Here is a 23,478-nt window from a genome sequence, read left to right on the forward strand (position 1 = left end):
AAATAAGCAAGGATAAAAAGAACGACAGCTTATGGTAAATCAAAAACACAAAAGTGGTGTGTAGAAGTTCATGGGAGTCCAAAAGTATAAATGAAACTCCTTTTGCGAAGCAGGATAAAGATCTAAACATCTCCTACCAATATGAGTCTTAATTGTTAGGACAAGTAACATAAAGAACCTCACTTTCATTTTGATGCTGTCAAGCTACAGTTAATACTGGCTACTTTAAAATCTGTAGGAAATAAAGTATAAATCCAGATAGCTATTTTTATTTCAAACATGCTTTTACCTAACTTGATTACTCTGTTGTTCTGAAGTCAGTACTGACAGTTTATATCTACTAAAGATGTTATTCACCATCCTATAATTTAGTTATTTACATAAGATAGATGAGATTAAGTTAAACTACAAGTCACAAGGAGTTTTGCAACCAACTATATTCACAGCCATGGTTCTGTAACTGTGGTGATTAAACCAATGGCCATTCCTTAATAAAATACAAGAATTTTCATCATGCATAGTTTACAGGATCCTTAAGAGGTGGTCTCTTAAGAGGCTGAAAGTTCAGAAAAGATTCAACAGTCAAGCAATTAAATCTTGGCAAGTATTTTTTCACACAAATGCTTGGTTTGGTTGTTGAGCCACCTTAGTAATACAATTTATTTATACTCTAACTGGAAGTAGAATCAACACTGCATGAAAAATGCAAGCCCATCAAATTCATTAGTAATAATTACTAAACCTGCTTAGCAGGAAGAACAATTATTCTTGGATTTCAAACATTTTATTTTCTTTCAGGGCATACCTCATAGCCTTGTGTTATCGAAATCAAAGAATATAACCAAAGAAACCCAAAGCCAAACCCCCCCCCCAAAACAAAAAAACCACAGGAAAAAAACCTTAAACAAAAACTCAACAGAAAAACACACATACACACACCAAAAAACAAAACAAAACAAAACACACCAACTAAGGACCACTTCCATTTCTCATTTGAAATGTAATCAATGAAACTATACAAATTTCACATTAAAGTTAGTAAAACAATCCCTCCAAGGAGTGTTGCAAATGACCTATAACTTTACCATTTTATAATCATTATGATTTGAGATTTTCCAGGATGCAATGGCACTAGATTAAGCTCTTACTACATAGGCAAGGAAAAAAACTGTCACTAACACCCACATGAATGGGGGCCATACTTGTAATTTTCAGACTCTTTGGACAAACCATATTTGTTACAGGAGGTAAGTAGACAAAGTAATGTGTGAGTTGTACCATCCCTACCAAGAACTGTACCACAGACAGAGTTACAACATTCTTGGTAAAACAACAGGGGAAAAGGATCTACATATACACCACAAATTTAGTAAAACACTTTTTATACAGAAGCCTAAATATCTTAGGAAGTTTAGATTTTGATGAAGATAATCACTAAGTTGATTTTTCAAGGCTAGTTTCTTACAAGTCTTAAAAACCAGCCCATGGACTCGGATGCATTCCACCTAGGTAAGTCTTCAGAACTCCAGAGAATAAGAAACATGAATTCCAACTGTCTACTCATTTCTATTCTCTGATTTAATGTTTTATAGTACCTCAGGTTCTGATTCCAGAGTTTGCACACTTACAAATAAACATGAGATTAGAGAAGATTTGCTTATTTTTTGAAGCCACATGAAGGTTTATTTCCCTTTGTAGTACTTTTCGTCATTGAAAACATCTCTGGAGACCGGCAGAATAAAAGCTTCACAACCTTAATGATGGAACTCTTCATTGCTTAAGATTTCAATGTGGCTAGTGAGGTCTAAATAGCCCCGCCCTTAATTTCATCTTGGTAGAGTTGAGAACAGAAACTGAGTAAGGGAAAAATCCAAATTCCCAATAAAATATAAGCAAAACAAATCTTTACACACAATAAAATATATCCTAAACACAAAGTAAGGGTATAATATACTCTGCAGCATGACACTGTCTTTATTTCTCAGCTGTACTTCTTCCATTTAGAAATGAGAAACCATCTTTTCAGTAAATTGTTATTCCCTTCTCTTTTTACAGCTTAGGGATAGTTTGAAAAAGGCTTAAATTGTACAACTGTTAGGAAATTAAATTTTCATTTATACATAATTCAAGAGTTTATAAACCACTCAAAATTGTAGCTTATATGTATATGACGTCTGAAATAGAATGACACTTTTAACAATATTTTTGTTCTTTAAAAATATTCTACATACATGCATATGATCAAAACAGTCTTCTTGTTTGGGAAATTTCCTATGCACAGTAAGGAAAAAAAAACTGACAACTATAGCAACGTTTCAATGTCAGGATAACTGGGTGCCACCTACTGTTCAATTCCTATAACTACTAACCTTACAAATTAAAAATTGCTATTAAAACCTAGGTTCTAAAACCTGCATTTTGGAAATGCTTTTTTGTTGATACATTTATAGTGGCAAAATAAGATCATGAAAACAATGTACATGATATCAAAATTAGTACAAAAATAGCCACATGCTACTTAAATATGAAAAACTGACCTAATCATTTTTTACTCCAAATGCAGAGTTCTGCTTCCTTTAAATTGTATCAAAATCTCAAGGGAACATGGAAGTAACTGGAATATACAGAAAGTCACTGTACAGTCGACAGGCTAGTCAAAGTTAGGGCTTAATCATAATCCATGAGTGTAGGGCAAACGGTTTATTCAAAAGATTCATTTTCTTATGGGAAGCGGCCAAAGTAGGAAAAGGAGTAATGCATTTCCCCCCACTTTTTAAAAATAGTAGATGTGGTCTTTTACCCATAAGCTCCAAAACATCAAAAGAACAAAGGCGGCTTAACTTTTCACTTAAGAGAATTCAGCATTACCAGTGTTTAAAGAAATACCTTAGAAACAAATCAGTCTGCTTTAACAAACTGTATTCATGCTAATGAAATTTTAATCTTCTTTAACAAGTCACAGCCAAAATCCAAATTGTGGGAACAATCCTCAGAGAAATTGGAATGTAAAATGTTGAATTCAATTTAGATCTGGAAGAGAAAAGAACATCAGATCAAACAAAAGAATTCTTATCTTCCAGCAGTCTACCACATAGGGGAGCCTTGCACACCCTAAGGCTACCTTTGAAGAGGAAATTCTATACACTGGGTTTTTCTCCATTGGTTTGTTGCCAGTAAATCTTAACAACCTCCTTCAGAATGTCATGCCATGCAAAATATATATATATATATATCTTTTTGAAGATTTTATTTATTTGACAGACAGAGATCACAAGTAGGCAGAGAGGAAGGCAGAGGGGGGCGGGGAGCAGGCTCCCTGCTGAGCAGAGAGCCTGATGCTGGGCTCAATCCCAGGACTCTGGGATCATGACCTGAGCCAAAGGCAGAGCCTTTAACCCAGTGAGCCACCCAGGCGCCCCCATTCAAAATATTCTTAATAAAGTTTAGTACCTCCTCCCTTTTTTGTTAGTGATAAGAGATTTTTTTGTTCTGGGGTGGAAGCAGACACACAGGAGTATTATCTGAGAAAGAGAGGGGTCTGGCAGTAACCAAATTCTCCTCTCAACCCGGTTTTAGAAACAACTAGCATTACCTATAAGCAATCTGAAGAAATGTCTTGGAAACGTAGGGTTCTCTGGTGATAAAGCAACCCTTGCAAAATGTTCAAGATAACTCAAATTCCTTTGGTATCCACCATCTTTTACCATCTCTTTCCATGCCAGCATACTGGGTCCAGTCCTAATGAATCACTGGCACAGATTCAGTTTTTTTCTTAGAAAATCTTAACCTTGTTTAGATCCTCAACCTATCACCTCTGTGTATTCAAATTCAAATTCATACTCAAAAGTGTTCTCTGATTTGGTTCTTAATTTCCGAAAGAGACCTACCCCAGCTCTAAAAATGTTTGGATTGCCCCTTTATTTCCAACACAATTTCATGTCAGGTTCTGGTCACAGAATATAATCAATAAATCTACTGTCAAAGTATCATTAACAAGTCAGTCACAAGAATTCTGTGGCCCAGGGTCTCTAAAGGGACATACATTAAAAAAAGAAAGACAAATTTATGTAAAAATTCAGAAATGCATATACACATGGAGGATATATACTCAAATCCTTAATTCACCCTGAGTATTCTAAGTGGTCTGAAGATGCATCAAAATATAAGATGGATTGATGGATGAATAAAGATATAGTTAGATATATGATAAATCAGGTAAAAAAAATATTAATTATAGAACCTGGGTAGTGGGTATCACTTGTGATGCCTAATTCAGACTCCCTGCAGATCAGCCTTTGTACTTTTGAAAGGCCCTGGTAATCATGTCACACAGTCTAAGTCAGGAATAAATGCCCCAGATATAATAAAATTTCATCTTTGAATCAAACCAAACATTAGAGTAATTATTTTTAGATTTATATACATAGGTTGGCTCTCAACTACATTTTTATTTTAAGGAGTTGAAAAAGAGCCCAAACTGGAGTTAAGAGTAACTTATAATACTACCCCAATTATTTAATAAATTTATATTGCCAGAAACTAAGTATGAATTTCACTTAAATACTGTAACAGCAAAAGGGCATTTATTCTGGGGCGCCTGGGTGGCTCAGTGGGTTGAGCCTGTCTTCGGCTCGGGTCATGATCTCAGGGTCCTGGGATTGAGCCCCGCATGGGGCTCTCTGCTCAGCAGGAAGCCTGCTACCCCCTCTCTCTCTGCCTGCCTCTCTGCCTGCTTGTGAGCTCTATCAAATAAATAATCTTTAAAAAAAAAAAAAAGGCATTTATTCTTGTGAGCATCACTGCTTTACCGTTCAGAAAAAAAATACATTTTCCTAAAACACACCAACGCCAAACCAAGAGTTTGCCAACAATGCATATCCAATAAATGAAGTAACATAATTGGCGAAAGGTCTCTAAAGATTTATTTTAGAAAGAGAGAGGTCACACATGTAGAGGAGGGGCAGAGAGAGAGGGAGAGAGTCTTTTTTTTTTTTTTTAAAGATTATTTATTTATTTGTCAGAGAGAGAGCGAGCGAGAGCGAGCACAGGCAGACAGAGTGGAAGGCAGAGGCAGAGGGAGAAGCAGGCTCCCTGCCGAGCAAGGAGCCCGATGTGGGACTCGATCCCAGGACGCTGGGATCATGACCTGAGCCGAAGGCAGCTGCTCAACCAACTGAGCCACCCAGGCGTCCCGAGAGGGAGAGAGTCTTAAGCAGAACTGAGCGTGGAGGCCAACTGGGGCCTCGATCCCACAACCCTGAGATCATGATCTGAGCTGAAATCAAGAGTTGGATGCTCAACTGACTGAGCCACCCAGGGACCCCTGGAATGACAACATATGTTAAAAGCCTTGTTAAAACTGAGACCTTCTGGGGCATGTGAGTCAAGCATCTGACTCTTGGGTTTCAGCTCAGGTCATGATCTCAGGGTTGTGGGATTGAGGCCCGCACACTGGGCTCCATGCTCAGGGCAGAGTCTGCTTCAGATTCTCTCTCTCCCTCTGTCCCCCTCGCATGTGCTCTCTCTTAAAAAAAAAAAAAAAACACAAAAAACTAAACAAAATCTTTTAAAAAAATGTTGTAATTCCAATGTTCCATATCAAGCTACTTAAAAAAGATTCTTCTAATATACCAGTATTTCAATTAAGGCATGTTTCTTTGAGATCTTCTATTTCTTACAACTGTCTGCTAAATTCAGAAACAGCTATCTCTTAAGATACTTTTAAACAAGTTATGATTCCAATGCCTAGCATTCATATCGCCAAAGCAAATACTGATCTTTTCTGGAAGAAATGTTGAAAAGACTGTAAGAATTCTCAAAGTATAAGTTTGACTAGCTGTCTTCTAAATAATACTGAGTATTTTAATTCATGGACAAGTCTTGAAATACACCCTAATTCAAGTATTCAACATTTTTAGTTTAAAGGAAGACAGGAGAGGGGCGCCTGGGTGGCTCAGTGGTTTGGGCTGCTGCCTTCAGCTCAGGTCATGATCTCAGGGTCCTGGGATCGAGCCCCGCATCGGGCTCTCTGCTCCGCAGGAAGCCTGCTTCCCTCTTTCTCTCTCTCTCTGCCTGCCTCTCTGCCTACTTGTGATCTCTGTCTGTCAAATAAGTAAATAAAATCTTAAAAAAAAAAAAAAAAAAAAAAAAAGAAAAGAAAACTATAAAAAAAAGGAAGACAGGAGAAAAAGCTGGTTTCTCTGTGGATAATTCAGAAACAAAAGTTGGAAAATATAAGATCCATCTACTCACATCATCGATGTCTTCATCATCATCTCCAATGTCATCGAACTGAATTTCATCATCATCTCCAGGACCAAATGTATCAGTTTCATTGATTTTAGCTAAAGAAACAATAACAAATACACTCATATAACCAAGATAATATTAAAATGGTCTGTTATCAAATGCTGAGTCAAAGTTACACCAATTCAAGTATAGTTGACATATATATTAATTTCAAGTGCACATGGTTGATTTTGACAATTATATACACTACAACATGTTCACGAGAATAAGCATGGTTACCAAGTCACCAATGTTACTACAATATTATTAACTACATTCCCCATACTGTACTTTTCATCCCCATGATTTATGTTAGAACTGGTAGTTTGTACCTCTTAATCCCCTTCACCTACTTCGCCCACCTCCCCGCCCCCCAACAACCATTGGATATCTTCTCTATATTTATGAGTCTTTCTCTCGTTTGTTCGTAGTTTTTTTTTTTTTTTTTAAAGATTCCACAAGTCTAAGTGATATCATATGGTATTTGTCTCTGATTTATTTCACCTGGCATAATACCCTCTAAGTCTATTCATGTTACTACAAATGGGAAGATTTCATTTGCTTTTATGTCTGAGTAATACTCTAGTTGTATGTGTGTATCAATCACATATCCTTTATCCATTTATCTATCAGTGGACACAAGTTGCTTCTGTATCTTGGCTATTGTAAATAATGCTGCAATAAACATAGGGGTACATACACTTTTTCAAATAAGTGCTTTCATTTTCTTTGTGTATATATCCAGTACTGAAATTACTGGACTGAATGGTATTTTTATGTTTAACTTTTTTTTTTTTTAAAAGATTTTATTTATTCATTTGACAGAGAGAGATCACAAGTAAGCAGAGAGGCAAGCAGAAAAGAGAGAGGAAGGAAAGCAGGCTCCCTGCTGAGCAGAGAGCCCGATGTGGGACTGAGCCGAAGGCAGCGGCTTAACCCACTGAGCCACCCAGGTGCCCCCTTATGTTTAACTTTTTGAGGAACTTTTAAACTTTTTGAGGAACCTCCATACTGTTTTCCACAATGGTTGTACCAGTTTGTATTCCTACCAACAGTGCACAAGGGTTCCTTTTTCTCCCCATCTTCTCCAACACTTGTTATTTCTTATCTTTTTGATACAAGATATTCTGACTGGTATGAGGGGTATCTCACTGTGGTTGTGATTTGCATTTCCCTGATGATTAGTGATGCTAAGCATCTTTTCAAGGCCTATTGGCCATTTCTACATCTTCTATGTAAAGTGTCCATTCAGGTCTTCTGTCCATTTTTAATTGGATTATTTGGGAGGATTTTTAGGCATTCAGTTGTAGGAGTTTTTTTTGTCTTGTTTTTGTTTTTAAGATTTTATTTAGGGGCACCTGCATGGCTTAGTCAGTATCTCTCTTTCGCTCTCAAATAAATAAAACCGTAAAAAAAAAAAGATTTAATTTATTTCTTTGAGAGAGAGAACATGCACATGTGCAGGAGCAGGGGGAGGGGCAAAGGCAGAATCCCATGCTGGGCAGGGAGCCGTATGCAGGGCTTGATCCCAGGACCTGAAAGAAGATGCTTAATCACCCAGATGCCCCAAGCTGTAGGAGGTTTGTGGTTTTTTTTTTTTTTCTTTAAAAACATATCTTGGATATTAACCATTTATTAGATAAATCATTTGTAAATATCTTCTCCCATTCAATAGGTTGCCACTTTGTTTTGTTGGTTTCCTTCATGGTCCAAAAGCTTTTTGGGTTGACATAGTCCCAAGTATTTATTTCATAAAGATATTTTTAGTAAAGCAGGCTCCAGTTACACAAATTCTGAAACCTTTACAACTTCTAACTACGCCTCAAACTGGTTAGAGCACATGCTAACAACACCCAATCACCAGACAGACTCATCAATCAGAAACTTGAGTCAAATCATGTTTATCCCTAAGCAATGAAAATGAACTGGGAAGTGCTGGTTCCATTCCCCGATATACTAGCATTTCCTAGACTGAAAATGTTAAGTAAATAATTTTGGAGGATTTTCGTGCTTAAGTAAAATTATATTGTTTTTATAATAATATGCAAGAAAGCCCAAACGAAGAAAAAACACTACAAAATGAAAGAAAAACACCAAATGAAATAGCCACTTAGGCTTACAAAATAGTATGTAAAGTACATTTCCCCTTTGGTGAGGTTACGAAGGACTTATTTTTGTTTTATTTAAGTTTACCACCTATGAATGCGTAACTTTTGAGGTGCCTGGGTGGCTCAGTCAGTTAAGCATCTGCCTTTGGCTCAGATCATGATCCCTGTGTCCTGGAATGGATCCCCACATCGGGCTCTCTGCTCAGCAGGGAACCTGCTTCTCCCTCCCCCCCCAACTCATGCTTGCTCTCTCTCCCTCTCTGAAATAAATAAATAAAATCTTTAAAAAAACACCTAACTTTTGTATCGGTAACAGAGAGACAACATTGGTTTTAAAAAATCCCACAGGATCTTTTAATACTAGGATAATAACTGAAAACTGACTTTATAAAAATTGACAACAGTACCTAAGTACTATCCCTGCTTCACATTTAAAGTAGATGAACAATGACAATCTCTTGAGAAAGTTATTGTGAAATAAATACTGAAACAAAAGTAATCCTCTTATTAGTATTATGCAGAAGTTCAGAGTATAAAACATAACTCCATACCAGAAAGTGTATTTATTAAGGACAGAATCCCAGTTACTTTTTTCTTAAGGTATCCACTATTATGAAGCAGGCATACTTAAAACGAACCATGTAAGCACAAAAGTAAATATGCAAAATTCTACCAAAATTCCTTCACCTAAGTAACACCAAGTACGAACACCATATGACAGGTTAGTAAAGTAACTCAGACATTACCATGCTCTGGAAGCTCGCCATATGCCTTCAGACTTCTAGCTTCATCTGCATTGTATTTTAAAATTACATCAGCTTTATTATCCTAAAAAAGACAAGTAACTTTTAGAACCAATTATGCCAAAATAGTCTTTCCCAAATTATTTTCAAAGTGGATAAAAAATTAAATCTCACTGTGGTTACAATCCTTTTTTCACATTTTAAAGTTTTCTCTACCTAGTGCACTTGTTGTCATAAGCACTAGATGACATATGGAAATGCTGAATGACTATATTGTTAATTATACTGGAATCAAAATAAAAAAAAAAAGTATTAGAGGCACCTGGGTCGCTCAGTCCTTTAAGCACCTGACTTCAGCTTAGGTCATGATCTCAGGGTCTTGGGATGGGGCCCCTGCATCTGGCTTCCTGCTCAGCAAGGAGTCTGTTCCTCTTCCTCCCCTTCTGCCTCTAACCCTGCTGTGCTCTCGCTCTCTCAAATAAATGTTAAAAAAAAGGTATCAAAACAAACAAAACTTTTTAAAAAGATTCTATTTACTTATTTGACAGAGAGGAAGAGATCACAAGTAGGCAAAGAGGCAGGCAGAAGGAAAGGGGGGAAGCAGACTTCCTGCTGAGCAGGGAGCCAGATGTGGAGCTCGATCCCAGAACCGACTGAGATCACGATCTGAGCGGAAGCAGAGGCTTAACCCACTGAGCCACCCAAGCGCCCCAGAAACAAAACTTTTAAAAAATAAAGTTTTCTCCTACCTTCTAAAAAACATCCTCAGGGTTATATAGTATAAAGCTGCCTACATGCATAAATGAATAGTGATCAACAAGCTTAAGGAAGATATTTACAGATCTCACTTTAAAAAGGGCAGAACTGTGCAAACCCAATCTTTTAAGTGTTTACTATTATCCTTTGATTAGAAGTCTTTTGAAATACGAAAATTCCCTGGGACCATAATTTACGGGTTGATTAAACAAACTAAAAAAATGTGTAATGTGTAATGACCTAAGGAAATTAATATGCCTTTCCATGCATCAGAGGTTCTTAGAATATGAACCGAATGAAATCTCCAGTGGAGCCTTTGTATTTCCTGGAGCTAGATCAGTAGAGGCGGAGTGAAGTTCATGAATTTGTATTTTTAAAAGCCCTTTTAAGTGTTTCTGATGCAAATGTCCCACTGAAAACTACTGCCATAGAATGTTCACATTTTCCCATTTGAAAAGAATCCCACTCAGTTAAGGAGGAAAAAAAGTGTTGAAGCTGATTGTTTCAACTTCAAGAAGTTCTTTGGACCTAAAAGCAGGACCAAAGGGCTTCAAAGAGGATCAGTGATGCAAAGGCAGTGTGATTCAAACCAGTCCTTCTTGAACTATGATGTTTATAGAAGTTCAGAGGTAAATTGCTAAAACGCATATTCCAATTCAGGAGGACTGGAGTGGGGTCCAAAAACCTACATCTCTTACAAGTTCCTAAAAGCCAGTGATGCCACTGGTCCCTGGACCACCCTTAAAGTGGCAGGGGTAGAGAAGGTGGTTTATGGAAGACTAAGAATCAGAAAAAGTTGGTCTTGGCTGTCATTTTATAGTCAGAATTGTACATGCTTTCATATCTTGGGTTTCCTTATCCATCAAAGAGAACTATTCTTCCTACTTCTGGGGTTATTTTTAAGATTAAGAGAAGAAACTGGACATTAGAATGGTATTTTGTTTTGTTAGAGAGACAGTGCACACTTGCGGGGGAGGGGGCCAACGGAAGGAGAGTGAGAATCTTAAGCTGGCTCCACACCCAGCAAGGAGCCCAAGGCAGGGTGCGATTGTGACCTGAGAGGAAATCAAGAGTTGGACGCTTAACCGACTGAGCCACGCAGGCATCCCAAAATGGTATTAATTAAAGCAGGCTTTTTTGTACCTTAGCATTATTCACATTTGGGGCTGGGCAATTCTTTGTTGTAGGGACTGTCCTTTGCAATGTAGGATATTTGGCACCACCCCTCATGACTATCCATTACATGACAGCGACACTGCCTCCCCCAGTTGTGACAACCAGAAATGTCTCCAGACACTGCCAAATGGCCCCCTGGAGGAAAAAATTCACTCATGGTTGAGAACCAATCATTTAAAGTAAAGATTTTAATTCTTTACTCTGGAACATATATTTTAAAAAATCAAGGTAGGATCAAGGCTATAAAAACAGAAACATCACTCACAATGTGATTAAATATATGGTGATGAGTTCCAACAGGGAGAAACCAAATGGCCTACAGAGACCCAAAATGAGTAGTCTTCAAGTTGAGATTATTCAACTACCATTTTTTCCTGGTGCTCATTCAAATTTAGATCGCATACTTCTATCATGGTTTCTACCGCAGTTACTTGTGTGCCTGTCTCACTCTTCTCACTACCAGGCCATAAGCATTTTTGGGATGGGAGCTTGGCTCATTCAGGTGTATCCACTACGGTAAGAGTTCCCAGATTTTTATTTCAACAAGTATGAATTAAAAAGAAAAGAAAAATGGTCACAGGAGGTCTACCATAAGATTAAATTTTTATTATAACAAATAAGAACACAAACAAAATCACCACTAACATCACTCATTCCAAACAAGGGAACTTTTTAAATATCAAAAAAGGTAAAAAGGCCATTTAACTTTATGAAAAATTCACGCTGCCTGTTATTTTTTCCATAGTGAAAACACGGACTCCACAAAATGGCCACTTGGGAACCATGATGCCTAGGGTATCTAGCATAATACCTAAAAAAACTTAACTGGCCCTTATAAAATGTTTGTTGACACAATAGTGAGCAGCATGCTGGGGTGGAACTGGTCAAATACAGTCATGACTGAAGTTCTAAGCACTAATGGCTCACAAAATTCAACCAAGTGAACAAATGAGAAAAAAATATATACATATATATATTTTTACCTGGTAGTCTCGGAGACCAACCAATATAATGTCTGAAGTATTTATCCAAACCTATGAAAGAAAAGTCACTGCATGTCATATTTAAAAATAAAGAACCAAAGCAACATTGAGTCAGTCTTTCCATAAAACACTATTCACCCAACTGTGGGTGAATTACCTATATTTAGAATAGGAAAAAAATACTACAGTAAGCAGCTGAGATGTTTCAAATCTTCTATAATTTGGGGTGTTAAAATCTTATTTAACAGCCTGACTGTTTATTAATTCCAAAAGAATAATGACTAGATTAGAAATTAAGGAATTTTTAATAGTGAATTACTCCAAGTGGTTAGTTATCCATCCATTACATGTGAGAACAGAAAGTTAGAAATGTACATTTATCGCCTTCCCTCTCTTCATTTCACCAACCCACATAAGAAGAAGCTGGCAAAACCCCTTTATAGTTTGGTAACCATATAAAATCAGAGTTTGAGGGACTTTTACCCAACTTGATTAATATATCTGCCTCAAAACCCACTATGATGGGAGATTAATCATTCCTTCCAAGGCAGCCCATTGAAGAAATTTAGTATCACCACAACACTAACTGTAATTCCTATTCACATTTTCTTAACACTCTTTACAAATATTTCCCCCACCCTGAAACCAGAATCCAAACATGAGCCACATACCCCATTTAACCATTAGGTCTCTTTCATCTCCATTCAACTGGAATAGTTCCCCACCCCTTTAAGGTCATTAACATTGTATTAAGAGCCAGGCCATGTTTTGTGGGTTTCTCTCAATATGGATTTGTTGATTGTTTATTCATGATTAGATTCAGGTTAAACATTTTGAGCAGAAAAAAATAGGTGATGCCAATGTGTCTTTAAATGGAATCCATAAAAAATTACCATCAAGGAGTTGGCTGTTTTATCATAGGTAATAAATCACTGTTCTACTGAAATCTTTGGGGAACTTCCAAAAATGAGGTCCCTGACCCATAAAAACTATGGAGCAATCTTCTACCTTAATCACAATTTTAAAGTAAAACAAATTTCCACACCTACCTTTTTTCTCAATTTCCCTCTGATGTGACATAACCTCTTTACACCATCAAAACACATTGCTTCTAATCGTCCATTTCCCAACATTTTGATTACTTGAGCATACTCTGGGGGAGGGAAAACAAAAGTGTATAGGATACTGTTCAACTTTTCAGAACAGCAACTTAAAAAGCCACACAAAACTGACTAGAATGGGGGCACGGTCCATTAAGCGTCCGACTCTCGGTTTCAGCTCAGGTTATGGTCTCAGGGTCTTGAGATCAAGCCCCGTGTCGGGCTCTGAGCTCAGCAAGGAGTCTGCTGGAGTTTCTGTCAGGCACCCTGCTCACCTGGGAGCCTGCTTCTCTCTGTCCCTCCCCCAATCATGCTCACTCGCTCGCTCTCTCACTCTCTTGTGCTTGTTCTCTCTCTCTCTCAAAAAAAAAAAAAAAAACTTAAAGAAAAAAAAAAAAAAACCTAACATTAAGCTACTTGTATTTGCCAAATTGTTGAAATTAGCCTTTATAAGATCTGAGGGAAAGGAGATCCAAATTTGGGAGACATTCCAAATGAGAGAGATTGATGAGATGTAATATGCATTTTGGGACATGCCACCTTGGTCTCCAAAAGTAAAGCCTACAGTTATGAAGACAGTAGTCATTCTGTTTACTCAAAATGAACAGATGTAATTAAAGCATTTCTGATAAGATAGCTTGTTATAGAAAGGACATTATGGAGTCTAGATTCTGGTTCTACCAATAACTAGCTTAGTGTTTATTACTCCCTAGTCTTTATTTTACTACACATATTTATTCCTAACCATTATGCCTATGTGTTCTAGTCTGTTTTGTTTCATTTTCGATTTATTTATTTATCTTAGAGGAAGGAAAAGGGGCAGGGGGAGAGGGAGAGAGAATCCAAAGCTGACTCTGGGCTGACATTGGACTGTGAGGCGGGGCTTGATCCCAGAACCCTGAGATCATGACCCGAACCAAAACCAAGAGTTGGACTGCAATACCCAGGTGCCCCTGTTCTAGTCAAATTTTTTTTTAAGATTTACCTATTCACTTAAGAGAGAGGGAGAGAGGGAGGGTGGGGAAAGACAGAGAGAAGCAGGCTCCCAGGTGAGCAGGGTGCCTGATGCGGGTCTTGTTCCCAGGACCCTGGGACTGTGACCTGAGCTGAAGGCAGATGCTTAACTGACTGAGCCACCCTGGTACCCCAATAATGTCTTTGTTATATTAGAAGTCATCATTCAAAGTTTTTGTAAAGCCAGAAAAATGTTTTCAGGCAAAATGCCGAACTTTTAAACAAAACCCTTCCAAAAGGAAACCCAAGAAACTCCCTGGTTTTACTGACATTTGGAAAACTAAGATGATGAGCATTAGCTTGCACGTGGGCCTGTCTGTTCTTCTCTTATCATTAAATGACAGAAGACTGGAGGTGGATGTTGCCTCAGAACCTTTAGCTTACTCAAGCTGTACATAAGACTGACCCACTAAGAGAATACCCACCGGTCTGTAGGTATACTGAGACCTAACTCTGAAAGGCTCAACCATGGGTTTAACATGCTGAAGTGATTGCTCAGATTATACCGCACCTAGAGCCTCAATATTGTGGGTCAATTCAAAGGCAGCCTCTCTTTCAAAGTGAGGGGAAAAAAACATGAAAAAAGTAGTGGTTGTCATAATGAAGTCAACAGCTAACGGAGGCAGGCCTAACTACAGCTAAGAAACAAAAAGGTCTTTTAGCCACAAAACAGGCCTCATTTTTAGTGGCTTATATATACACAGCCATGAACAAAATCCACCTAAGTTCTATACAAAAAGATAATCAAAAAAGGTTCTTTGTTAAAATATGCTGGGAGCTACGAGGATAACTGGAAAATTTCAAAAATAGATTATATACTAGATATATAATATATTCATGTTAAATTATCTGAGTCTGATAATTCTATTGTGATTATGTAAGAGAATATTCTTCTTAAGAAACATAATACAGCAGGTAAAGTAAAAAAGTATCATGTCTGTAACAAGCTTGAAAATCATTCAAGAGGGGTCCCTGGGAGGCTCAGTGGGTTAAGCCTCTGCCTTGGGCTCAGGTCATGATCTCAGGGTCCTGGGATTGAGCCCCGCGTCATGCTCTCTGCTCAGCAGGGAGCCTGCTTACCCCTCCCTCTCTACCTGCCTCTCTGCCTATGTGATCTCTCTCTGTCAAATAAATGAAATCTTAAAAAAAAAAAAAAAATCATTCAAGAAACACACACACACACACACACACAAATGTGTGAAGGGTTTAAGGGAATTCATTGTATGAACACTGCAACTTTTCCAAAGGTTTGAAATTGCTCAAAAATATGGGAAACTAGTGTTATGCATCTTCGTTTAGAAAAGTCAATTGTTCAGTTTCACTCTATTCTATGTCCTGAAATTATATGCTAATGGCACTGGAGAAGTGTGGAGAAGGCCTCTAATTCATCCCTCAAAAATCCAGTCTAATGAAAATACTATGTAGCACCATTTCTAGCAAAAAAGGTCTACTAAATCATGCCAACTGTTAACCTCAGCTTTTGAGGCTTAGTTCTCTCTGAACTGTGTAATTCATTCTTAATTATGAGTGTTCATGCAAAACAATGAAACCCAGACATTTACAGAAACGCCTCCAATCCTCACTGCACACAGGACACCAGGGAATGATTAGAGGCACTCTAGAGAGGTGTGGAGGGCTGAGGAACAGAGAAGGGCAAAGAGGGGCACAGGATGTAATCATTCAGGGTTATGAACAGTTCTAACCTTTCATGTTTTGACATTGAAATTCCATGTTAAAAAACACTATTACTTAAAAAAAATTCACAGAAACGTTTACCTTGTCCATCTTCTTTGAACACCAACTCTCTTTTTTCAGATTCATTCTCATTCTTACCTCTACGTCTATTTTTACCTCCTTTACCTAATGGTTTTAAAGAAAAAAAAAAAGATGTTAATTATCTGTACAACAGTATTAAAGAAATAAATGACTCACAACATGCCTTTAAAAAATCATTTAAACTTAAAAATTCACCTAATGTGGTCACACACTCATATTAAGTTCACAATTTCCAGTCATATCAAACACATCACTTCCCTACTCTTCTTGGGAAATTCCTTTTGGGTTATTTCTCACATAAAATACCAACAAACTAAAAGAAAGTATTACATAGAATTATACAGATCCCTGAGAATATCTGTGTTCAACGGCCAAAGTTTCTGGACCATAATGACCACTTGGTTGAGCACATTTCTCAGTGAACCTGTCCTACAGTAGCCCACAAGGGCCAGGGTGGGAGATATATGGGTTACCAATAAATCTCTAAATAAATAAGCTCCCTCTTTTATTGGACCACCCCATGAAAAGTCTGAATTCAATCAAGTAGGATGACTTGGGGTGGGGGGTGGGGGTAAAGTTATAGCTCCTGGAATGGGATACACTGATTTTGCGGTGGAGGGAAAAACAACTCCAGCTGCTTTGAGAGTTTTATCTTATACCTGTAAGAAAGATTCACTGAGCAAAGTATTTGAAGTTAAAAACACAAGGCACTAATTCCTGAACTTGGAAGCAACCAAGATGTCTTCCAGTAGGTGCATGAATAAACTGCAGTTTGACACAAGGGAGTATATTATTCAGCAATAAAAAGAAATGAGCTCCTGAGTTCCTAAAAAACACTAAAGAATCTTAAATGCAAACTGTTTAGGGAAAGAAGGAATCTACAAAGGCCGAATAGTATGATTCCAACCATACAACATTTTGGAAAAGGCAAAACTATAGAGATAGTATTAAAAAAAATCAGTAGTTGCCATGAGATGGGGAGGGGAGGGCAAATGAATATGTAGAACCACAGAGGATTTTCAGGGCAGTTATATTACTGTTCTATAGGATACTGTAATGGTAGATACATGTCATTATACATTTGTCAAAACCCACACAATGTACAACATGAAGAATGAACCTTAAGTAACCTATGGACTTGTTAGTAATAATGTATTTATACTGGCTCATGTAAGATGTTAACAACATGCTGTGGTAATAAGAGAATTCTAGTTTCTACTCATTTCCCTACAAATGTAACTAATCTAAAAAACAAAGTCCAGGGGCGCCTGGGTGGCTCAATGAGTTAGTATGCCTTGGGCTGTCATGATCTCCAGGTCCTGGGATAGAGCCCCACAGTGGGCCCCCTGACCCGGACCCTGCCCCAGCTCATGCACACTCTCTTCAAATTAATAAAATCTTAAAAAATAAAAAATAGGGGTGCCTGGGTGGCACAGTGGATTGAGTCTCTGCCTTCGGCTCGGGTCATCGTCTCAGGGTCCTGGGATTGAGCCCCACATTTGGGCTCTCTGCTCAGCGGGAGCCTGCTTCCCCCCTCCTCTGCCTGCTTCTCTGCCTACTTGTGATCTCCGTCTGTCAAATAAATAAATAAAATCTTTTTTAAAAAACGAATAAAATAATACAATTTTAAAAAATAAAAAATAAAAACGACTAAAGTCCATTAAAAAAACCAAACAATAAAAAGCAGCTACCCTACAACCCAGCAAATCGCACTACTGTGTATCTACCCCAAAGATACAAATGTGTGTATATGTATGTGCGAGCGCGCGCACCCACACAGGAATACTATGCAGCCATCAAAAAGGGAAATCTTGCCATTTGTAACAATGTGGATGGAACTAGAGGGTATTATGCTAAACGAAATAAGCCAATCAGAGAAAGACAATTATCATATGACCTCACTGATATGTGGAATTTGAAAAACAAGGCAGAGGAGCATAGGGAAAGAGAGGAAAAAATGAAACAACACAAAACCAGAGAGGGAGACAAATCATAAGAGGCTCTCAATCTCAGTAAACAAACTAAGGGCTGCTGGAGAGGAGCGGGGAAAGGGGGATGGGGGGACTGGGCAATGGACACTGGGGAGGGTATGTGTTGTGGCAAGTGCTGGGTGTTGTGTAAGACTGATCAATCACTGACCTCTACCTCTAAAAGCAACAATACATTATATGTTAACAGTAATAATAAATAGTGGGATGCAGGAAAAAAAACAATAAAAAGCAATGTGCAAACCAGATGCAATCAGCAAAATCCGGACTGTGGGGGTGATTCAATAAGACAATTTGTTTTCTTCAATAGATACACTATGAGGGGGCAAAAGACCAGATGGATGGGGAACTTACAGATTTCTTTTCTTTTTTTTTTTAAGATTACTTATTTGGAAGAGAAAGCATGAGCGAGAGAATGAGCACAAGTAGGGGTGGGGACAGAGGGAGAGGGAGAAGCAGGATCCCCACTGAGCAGGGAGACTGATGTGGGACTTAATCCCAGGACCCTGGAATCATGACCTGTGTTGAAGGCAGACACTTAACCAACTGAGCCACCCAGGCGCCCCTTTTTTCTGATTTTTAAAGGGCCACTTGCACTATTCTTGACTTTTACCAGCCAACCCCCTCCCCATTATGCCTGTTCCTCTGGAGCTTCATTAATTCCAAATTCCCACCTTCTGTTAACCCACTTTCTAAGGAAATTAATTTTTCTCTCACCTATCCCTTCTAAGCTAATAGTTTTACATCTAAGCCCACTATTTCAACCAAACAATGGTCTCCTATTTCTAATGACTCCAGTGAATGGGTCCAGTAAACACTGTCTTCTGTCCTCTCAAGCTCAAATTTACTCAAAATTTTTTTCTTTTCTTTTCTTTTCTTTTTTTTTTTTTTACAAAGTTGGTCTTAAATCAACACCCTTGTTTCTGTTAGCGGCAACATAACCGCCTTAAAGAATATATCTCTCTCATCCTATGAACACACAATCTACCTTCCGCTATCTTATGCTTTAATCCAAGGAGATTTCTCATTGTCCCAGTAACTCACCCTTAACAAGCCTATGCCTATAAGATAGGTACTATTTTGTCTTCATTTCCCAAGAGTCTTTGAAAGGTTAAGTGACTTATGCAAGGCTATATCATAAAACGTGAGATCTGGGATTTGAAGTGAGCAGTAAGACACCACCCCAGTTCACTATACTCTTAGCCACTATGCAATAAAGCCATCCATTTACTTGTCACAATCACCCTATGAAGTAATAGGTCATTTATCCCCAGGTTACCAGGGAGTTCACTGAAGCTCAGAGAATTAACTAACTCACTTTACATATTTCAGTGTGCAGGGGTGAACAGATTCAAACCCAATCTTTGTTGTTGTTGTTCATGGCCCTCACATTAGGGTATCTCTCCACAGCATTCGTTCCCATTCCAGAACCTAAAACCACACTGGTGCCCATTTTCAAAACGTGGAAGGCTGTTAAATGGTAGTGATATTAAAGAACTCATGGAAGAACTTGGAAGCAGCAAAAGGTTCAAAGCCCAAACAGAATAAAGAGTGTGCACTAGGCCACTGCAAAGTCAGACCCATAACTTCTAGAATCAAGTACATCTTATCTGTCCTGGGGGCAGTCTCACAATGCTCTGTACTATTGTCAGGTGGGCCTCTGTAATTTCCTGACCCACATAGAAGTCCTTAGAGTTCAGTAAGTGAGGCATTCCTAGGGGACACCAAAACGAATTTCCCAGAGAAAGTATGTTCTGCTCCATGCCATTCATGCCAGATCTTCAAACCAGAGTGAAAGTTCCATTAGGGCAAGGATCCTACCAACTTTACTGAGTTATATACCTGACTTGAGTAATCTCTGAATCAATCAAGAGTAGTCCAGACATTCCCAAAGGAGTGGCAATTTTAGAAGGCAGTAATTTCCTCTTAAGTGTGGGAGCTCCTTACCCCAGTCTTTTTGAGTTGACCAAAAGATACTCTTTTTCCTGAGGTAATAAGCTAAAAATATGAAGAGGATTCTAGAGGACATACGCTGGTAAGAATGAGTCCAAAGCAAAAGTCATTCAACACACAGTTTGTGGCAATTTATATCTTTGTGATACCATCACTAAAATTATATTCACAGGGCCTCTGGCTCTTCCAATGAAGAAAAACAACAAACATGAATTTAATTCTACATTAGTAAACCTCATCTCGTAAAGCCCAGGGGTCATGCAAAGCACTAACATAACAGATTGATTTTACAAGTACTGAAATGATAACTGACAAATTCAGAATGAGGGCTACCTCCAAAAACAGAGGAAGACATGGGAAAGGGGATTGCAGAGGGGGACACAAAGGGCTTTAGATGATTCTGTGTTTTAATTGTCAAGTTCAGAGTAATAAACTCCCAGGCGTTCATTGTATTATCTATATTTTTTGTATGCTTCAAATATTACTTATAGAAGAACGATTCACTTCTTGCCAATTTACCAGAATTAACCATATCCTTATCACTCCCCTCTCTGTTTTACTGCCATGTCATGGGAATAGAACCTTAAAAGAGGCTAGTGAACTAGATGTGATTTAACATAGAAGTCCGGTTTCCTGGAAACCAAAGGGTACCTATTATTCATCTGAGAGTGGAGTCAACCAAAAGGAAGATGACTTAATCCAACAAATATTTATTGAGCATCTACTAAGTGTCAAATGCTAGTAATTCAATGTGATTAAGACAGCATTATTGTCCATTAGAGCTTAGAGTTTAGTGAGGGAATTGGAAATTTCATCACTAGAAATAAAGATGAGAATAAGATACTTAGGAATAAAGGATTGGACAGGTTACAAGAAAACTTTTAGAACTCTGTTTCACCCAGAATAATTAGCAGTAAAATGCTACAAAAAGGACCGGCAGGTTAGATTTCTGAGGACAGGGGAGTGCCCTAAGGGAACGGCACCAAATCTTGCAAAGAACCTCAACCAAGTACCCCACGGGATAAAATGAGTAGTGACAGCTACAAAGAGAACAGAAGTAAGCCTGGATTAGGGCAGGGGTCTCAAGGATGAATAACCAAAGGAAACTTCCTGTGGGTTGTGTAATATGCTCCTCTCCTGAAGGAAATACAATGTTTCCCTGTTTCTACTGACACAATTACCTTGAGAAATATTTATAAGATACAATTTCCTTGAGAGATTATAAAAATACTTAAAAGACAGAAATCCTCTTAAGTCTAAAAAAGGGTAATAACTTTAGAACTCCTCTGCTTTCAGGTAAATTAGACCTTCCATTTTGGAAATTCCAAATAAATTTATCTCCGAGACGAATAATTTGTGGACTTTGAGCCTCAAAATGGAGGGGACTTAAAAAACTAAAAGGTCTTTATTCCCACCATTTAAATACAAGATATGAGGCAAAAGTAGAAAACTTGGGAAAATATGGAACAAGTGTTCCATTAAAAAAAAAAAAAAGTTAAACCCGTAAAGGTGGGAAAGAGTAAATCTCTAGAAATGAACCTTAAATAAGTAAATATACATCAAGGTTTCGTCCACTGTTCACAAGGGAGACGGAGCAGTCTCAACAATACTGAACAACTGTCCATAAAGAAACCCATACAGGAGTACCTGGTCACTCAAGCAGGCATTACCTTTTTAAAGTTAAGAACTGCTTTCAGGGCTTAACTCTTTGCCCAGGAAGCCAAAGGCACTCATTTGCGAAACCCGGGCCGCCTCAGGGAGGTCTCCCCCACAGGACCATAACGCGCCGCGGTCAGTCTGGCGCGAACCGGGAGCAAAAGCCCACATTCTCCCGCAGGAGGCCCTACAAAAATGGCGTCGGCTCCACCCCAATGTGACCAAACTGGAAGACAGTAGTAACTTCCCAGCTCCTCTCCCAAGCCCCAAACCGCGAGTGTATCCTGCAGCCGGGTGCTGGCACAGCGGAATGGAAGGTCACTGCGGCCTGGGTAACCCGGAGGCCGCGGGCAGGGCCGGAGAGACCCGGTCAAGCGGAGTCGTGGTCCCGGAGTTCCGGCAGCATTACCTTTATTCTTGGGCATGGCGGTGACGGAAGCCTCCCGGCGTTTCCGACTCCTATCCTGGGGGTGGTGGTGGCGGCGGCGGCAGCGGCGACTTCTCCGAGGGGCCCCAGGGGCGACGCGTGGCACGCGCGGTACCAAGCAGGCAAAAAAGGCCGGGTCGCGTGCGCGGGAGACTCTCGCGACCGAGTTCTTCCGAGATCCGCCGGCGCTCACGTTCAGCCGCAGCAAATGGCGTCGCCGCTGCTTGCGTCTCTTTTCCCCGCCTCCGAACGGCGGCTGGCCCGCCCACCCCTCCCGGGCCCTAAGGCGCAGGCGTGGGCAACTGACACCCGCCCCCTCCCCCGCCCTCCATTGTTAGAGAGGTGGTGACGCGCTTTCGAAGCGTTCACAGTAGTTTGCTGGAACGGGCGGGGCACGGGACCGTGAGCTAGGAGGAGCAGGAGTCAGGGGAGTGGGCGGGGCCTAGGCGTCACAATAAGGGACGGATTCAGGTGGCGCCCGCTGCTGGCTGACATCAGACCTCTCTGCTGCTTTTTGACAGCGCTGCTGCTGACTCATTAATCTCACAGCTCATTTTTTTTTTTTTTAAGATTTTATTTATTTGACAGAGAAATCACAAGTAGGCAGAGAGGCAGGCAGAGAAAGGAGGAAGCAGGTTCCCCGCGGAGCAGAGAGCCCAACGTGGGGCTTGATCCCAGGACCCTGGGATCATGCCCTGAGCCGAAGGCAGAGGCTTTAACCCACTGAGCCACCCAGGCGCCCCTCACAGCTCGTTTTAACTAGTCCCTTTCACCCGCCAGACGTGGTCGGGAGACTGAGCAGAAGGACAAGCCTCTCCGGTGATCTCCATTACCAAGGCATGATATTTGCATGACATTTGTTATTACTTTATAATAAAGGCTACGTCTGCTGCTTGCTATTACCATCAGTTAGCAGAATGTCTCACAAATAGAAGATGCTCAGTATATACACCAGGAGGGAAGGAGGGGAAAAGACATAAACTCGGTGTTATGGGCTGAACTGTGCCCTCCCAAAATTCATACATTGAATTCTTGACCCCTAACATCTAAGAATGTGACTGTATTTAGAAATAGAGTCTTTAGGGGCACCTTTGGCGCAGGTCTTGACCCCACGGTCTGGGATGGAGCCCTGCTTAGGGCTCCCTGCTCAGCTGGGAGTCTGCTTCTCTCTCTCCCCGACCCCTCTCATGTGCTCATTCTCTCTCTCTCTCAAATAAATAAAAAAAGTCCTTTAAGAATGAAAAAAAAAAAAAGTAAGGCCTTTAGAAGTAATTAAGTCGAAAAGAGTTCATTACGGTGGGCCGGAATGCAATATTGACTGGTGTCTTTATGAGAAGACGCAGGCACAGAGGGGAACACCGTGTTTACAAGCCAAAGAGAGAATCCTTACAAGAACCCAACACTGCAGACCTCTTGATCTCAGACTTACGGCCTCTGACACTGTGAGAAAATAAATTTTTACTGTTTAAGCCACTCAGTTTCTGGTATTTTGTTATAGCAATCCCAGTCA

The 23,478-nt window shown here is 39.4% G+C and overlaps 1 protein-coding gene across 1 annotated transcript; it reads right to left on the reverse strand.

Annotated features, from left to right (window-relative positions):
- Nucleotides 1-765: 765 nt before the first annotated feature.
- Nucleotides 766-22,218, reverse strand: EIF1AX (eukaryotic translation initiation factor 1A X-linked). Its single transcript, XM_032330352.1, has 7 exons — nucleotides 21,951-22,218; nucleotides 15,945-16,028; nucleotides 13,104-13,207; nucleotides 12,055-12,105; nucleotides 9,143-9,224; nucleotides 6,253-6,344; nucleotides 766-3,030 (listed from the first exon to the last, which is right to left on the reverse strand). Exons 1-7 carry the CDS (start codon nucleotides 21,964-21,966, stop codon nucleotides 3,025-3,027), a joined length of 435 nt encoding a protein of 144 aa, XP_032186243.1. The 5' UTR covers nucleotides 21,967-22,218; the 3' UTR covers nucleotides 766-3,024.
- Between the last annotated feature and the right edge of the window lie 1,260 nt (nucleotides 22,219-23,478).

Source organism: Mustela erminea, chromosome X, assembly GCF_009829155.1.
Source record: "Mustela erminea isolate mMusErm1 chromosome X, mMusErm1.Pri, whole genome shotgun sequence".
NCBI lineage: Eukaryota > Metazoa > Chordata > Mammalia > Carnivora > Mustelidae > Mustela > Mustela erminea.

Coding starts and splice junctions, on each gene's coding strand:
- EIF1AX (XM_032330352.1), bottom strand. Junction 13,208..15,944: donor GTTCAAAGAAGATGGACAAG/GTAAACGTTTCT, acceptor TCCCTCCCCCAG/AGTATGCTCAAGTAATCAAA. Junction 6,345..9,142: donor TGGCGAGCTTCCAGAGCATG/GTAATGTCTGAG, acceptor TTGTTTCTTTAG/CTAAAATCAATGAAACTGAT.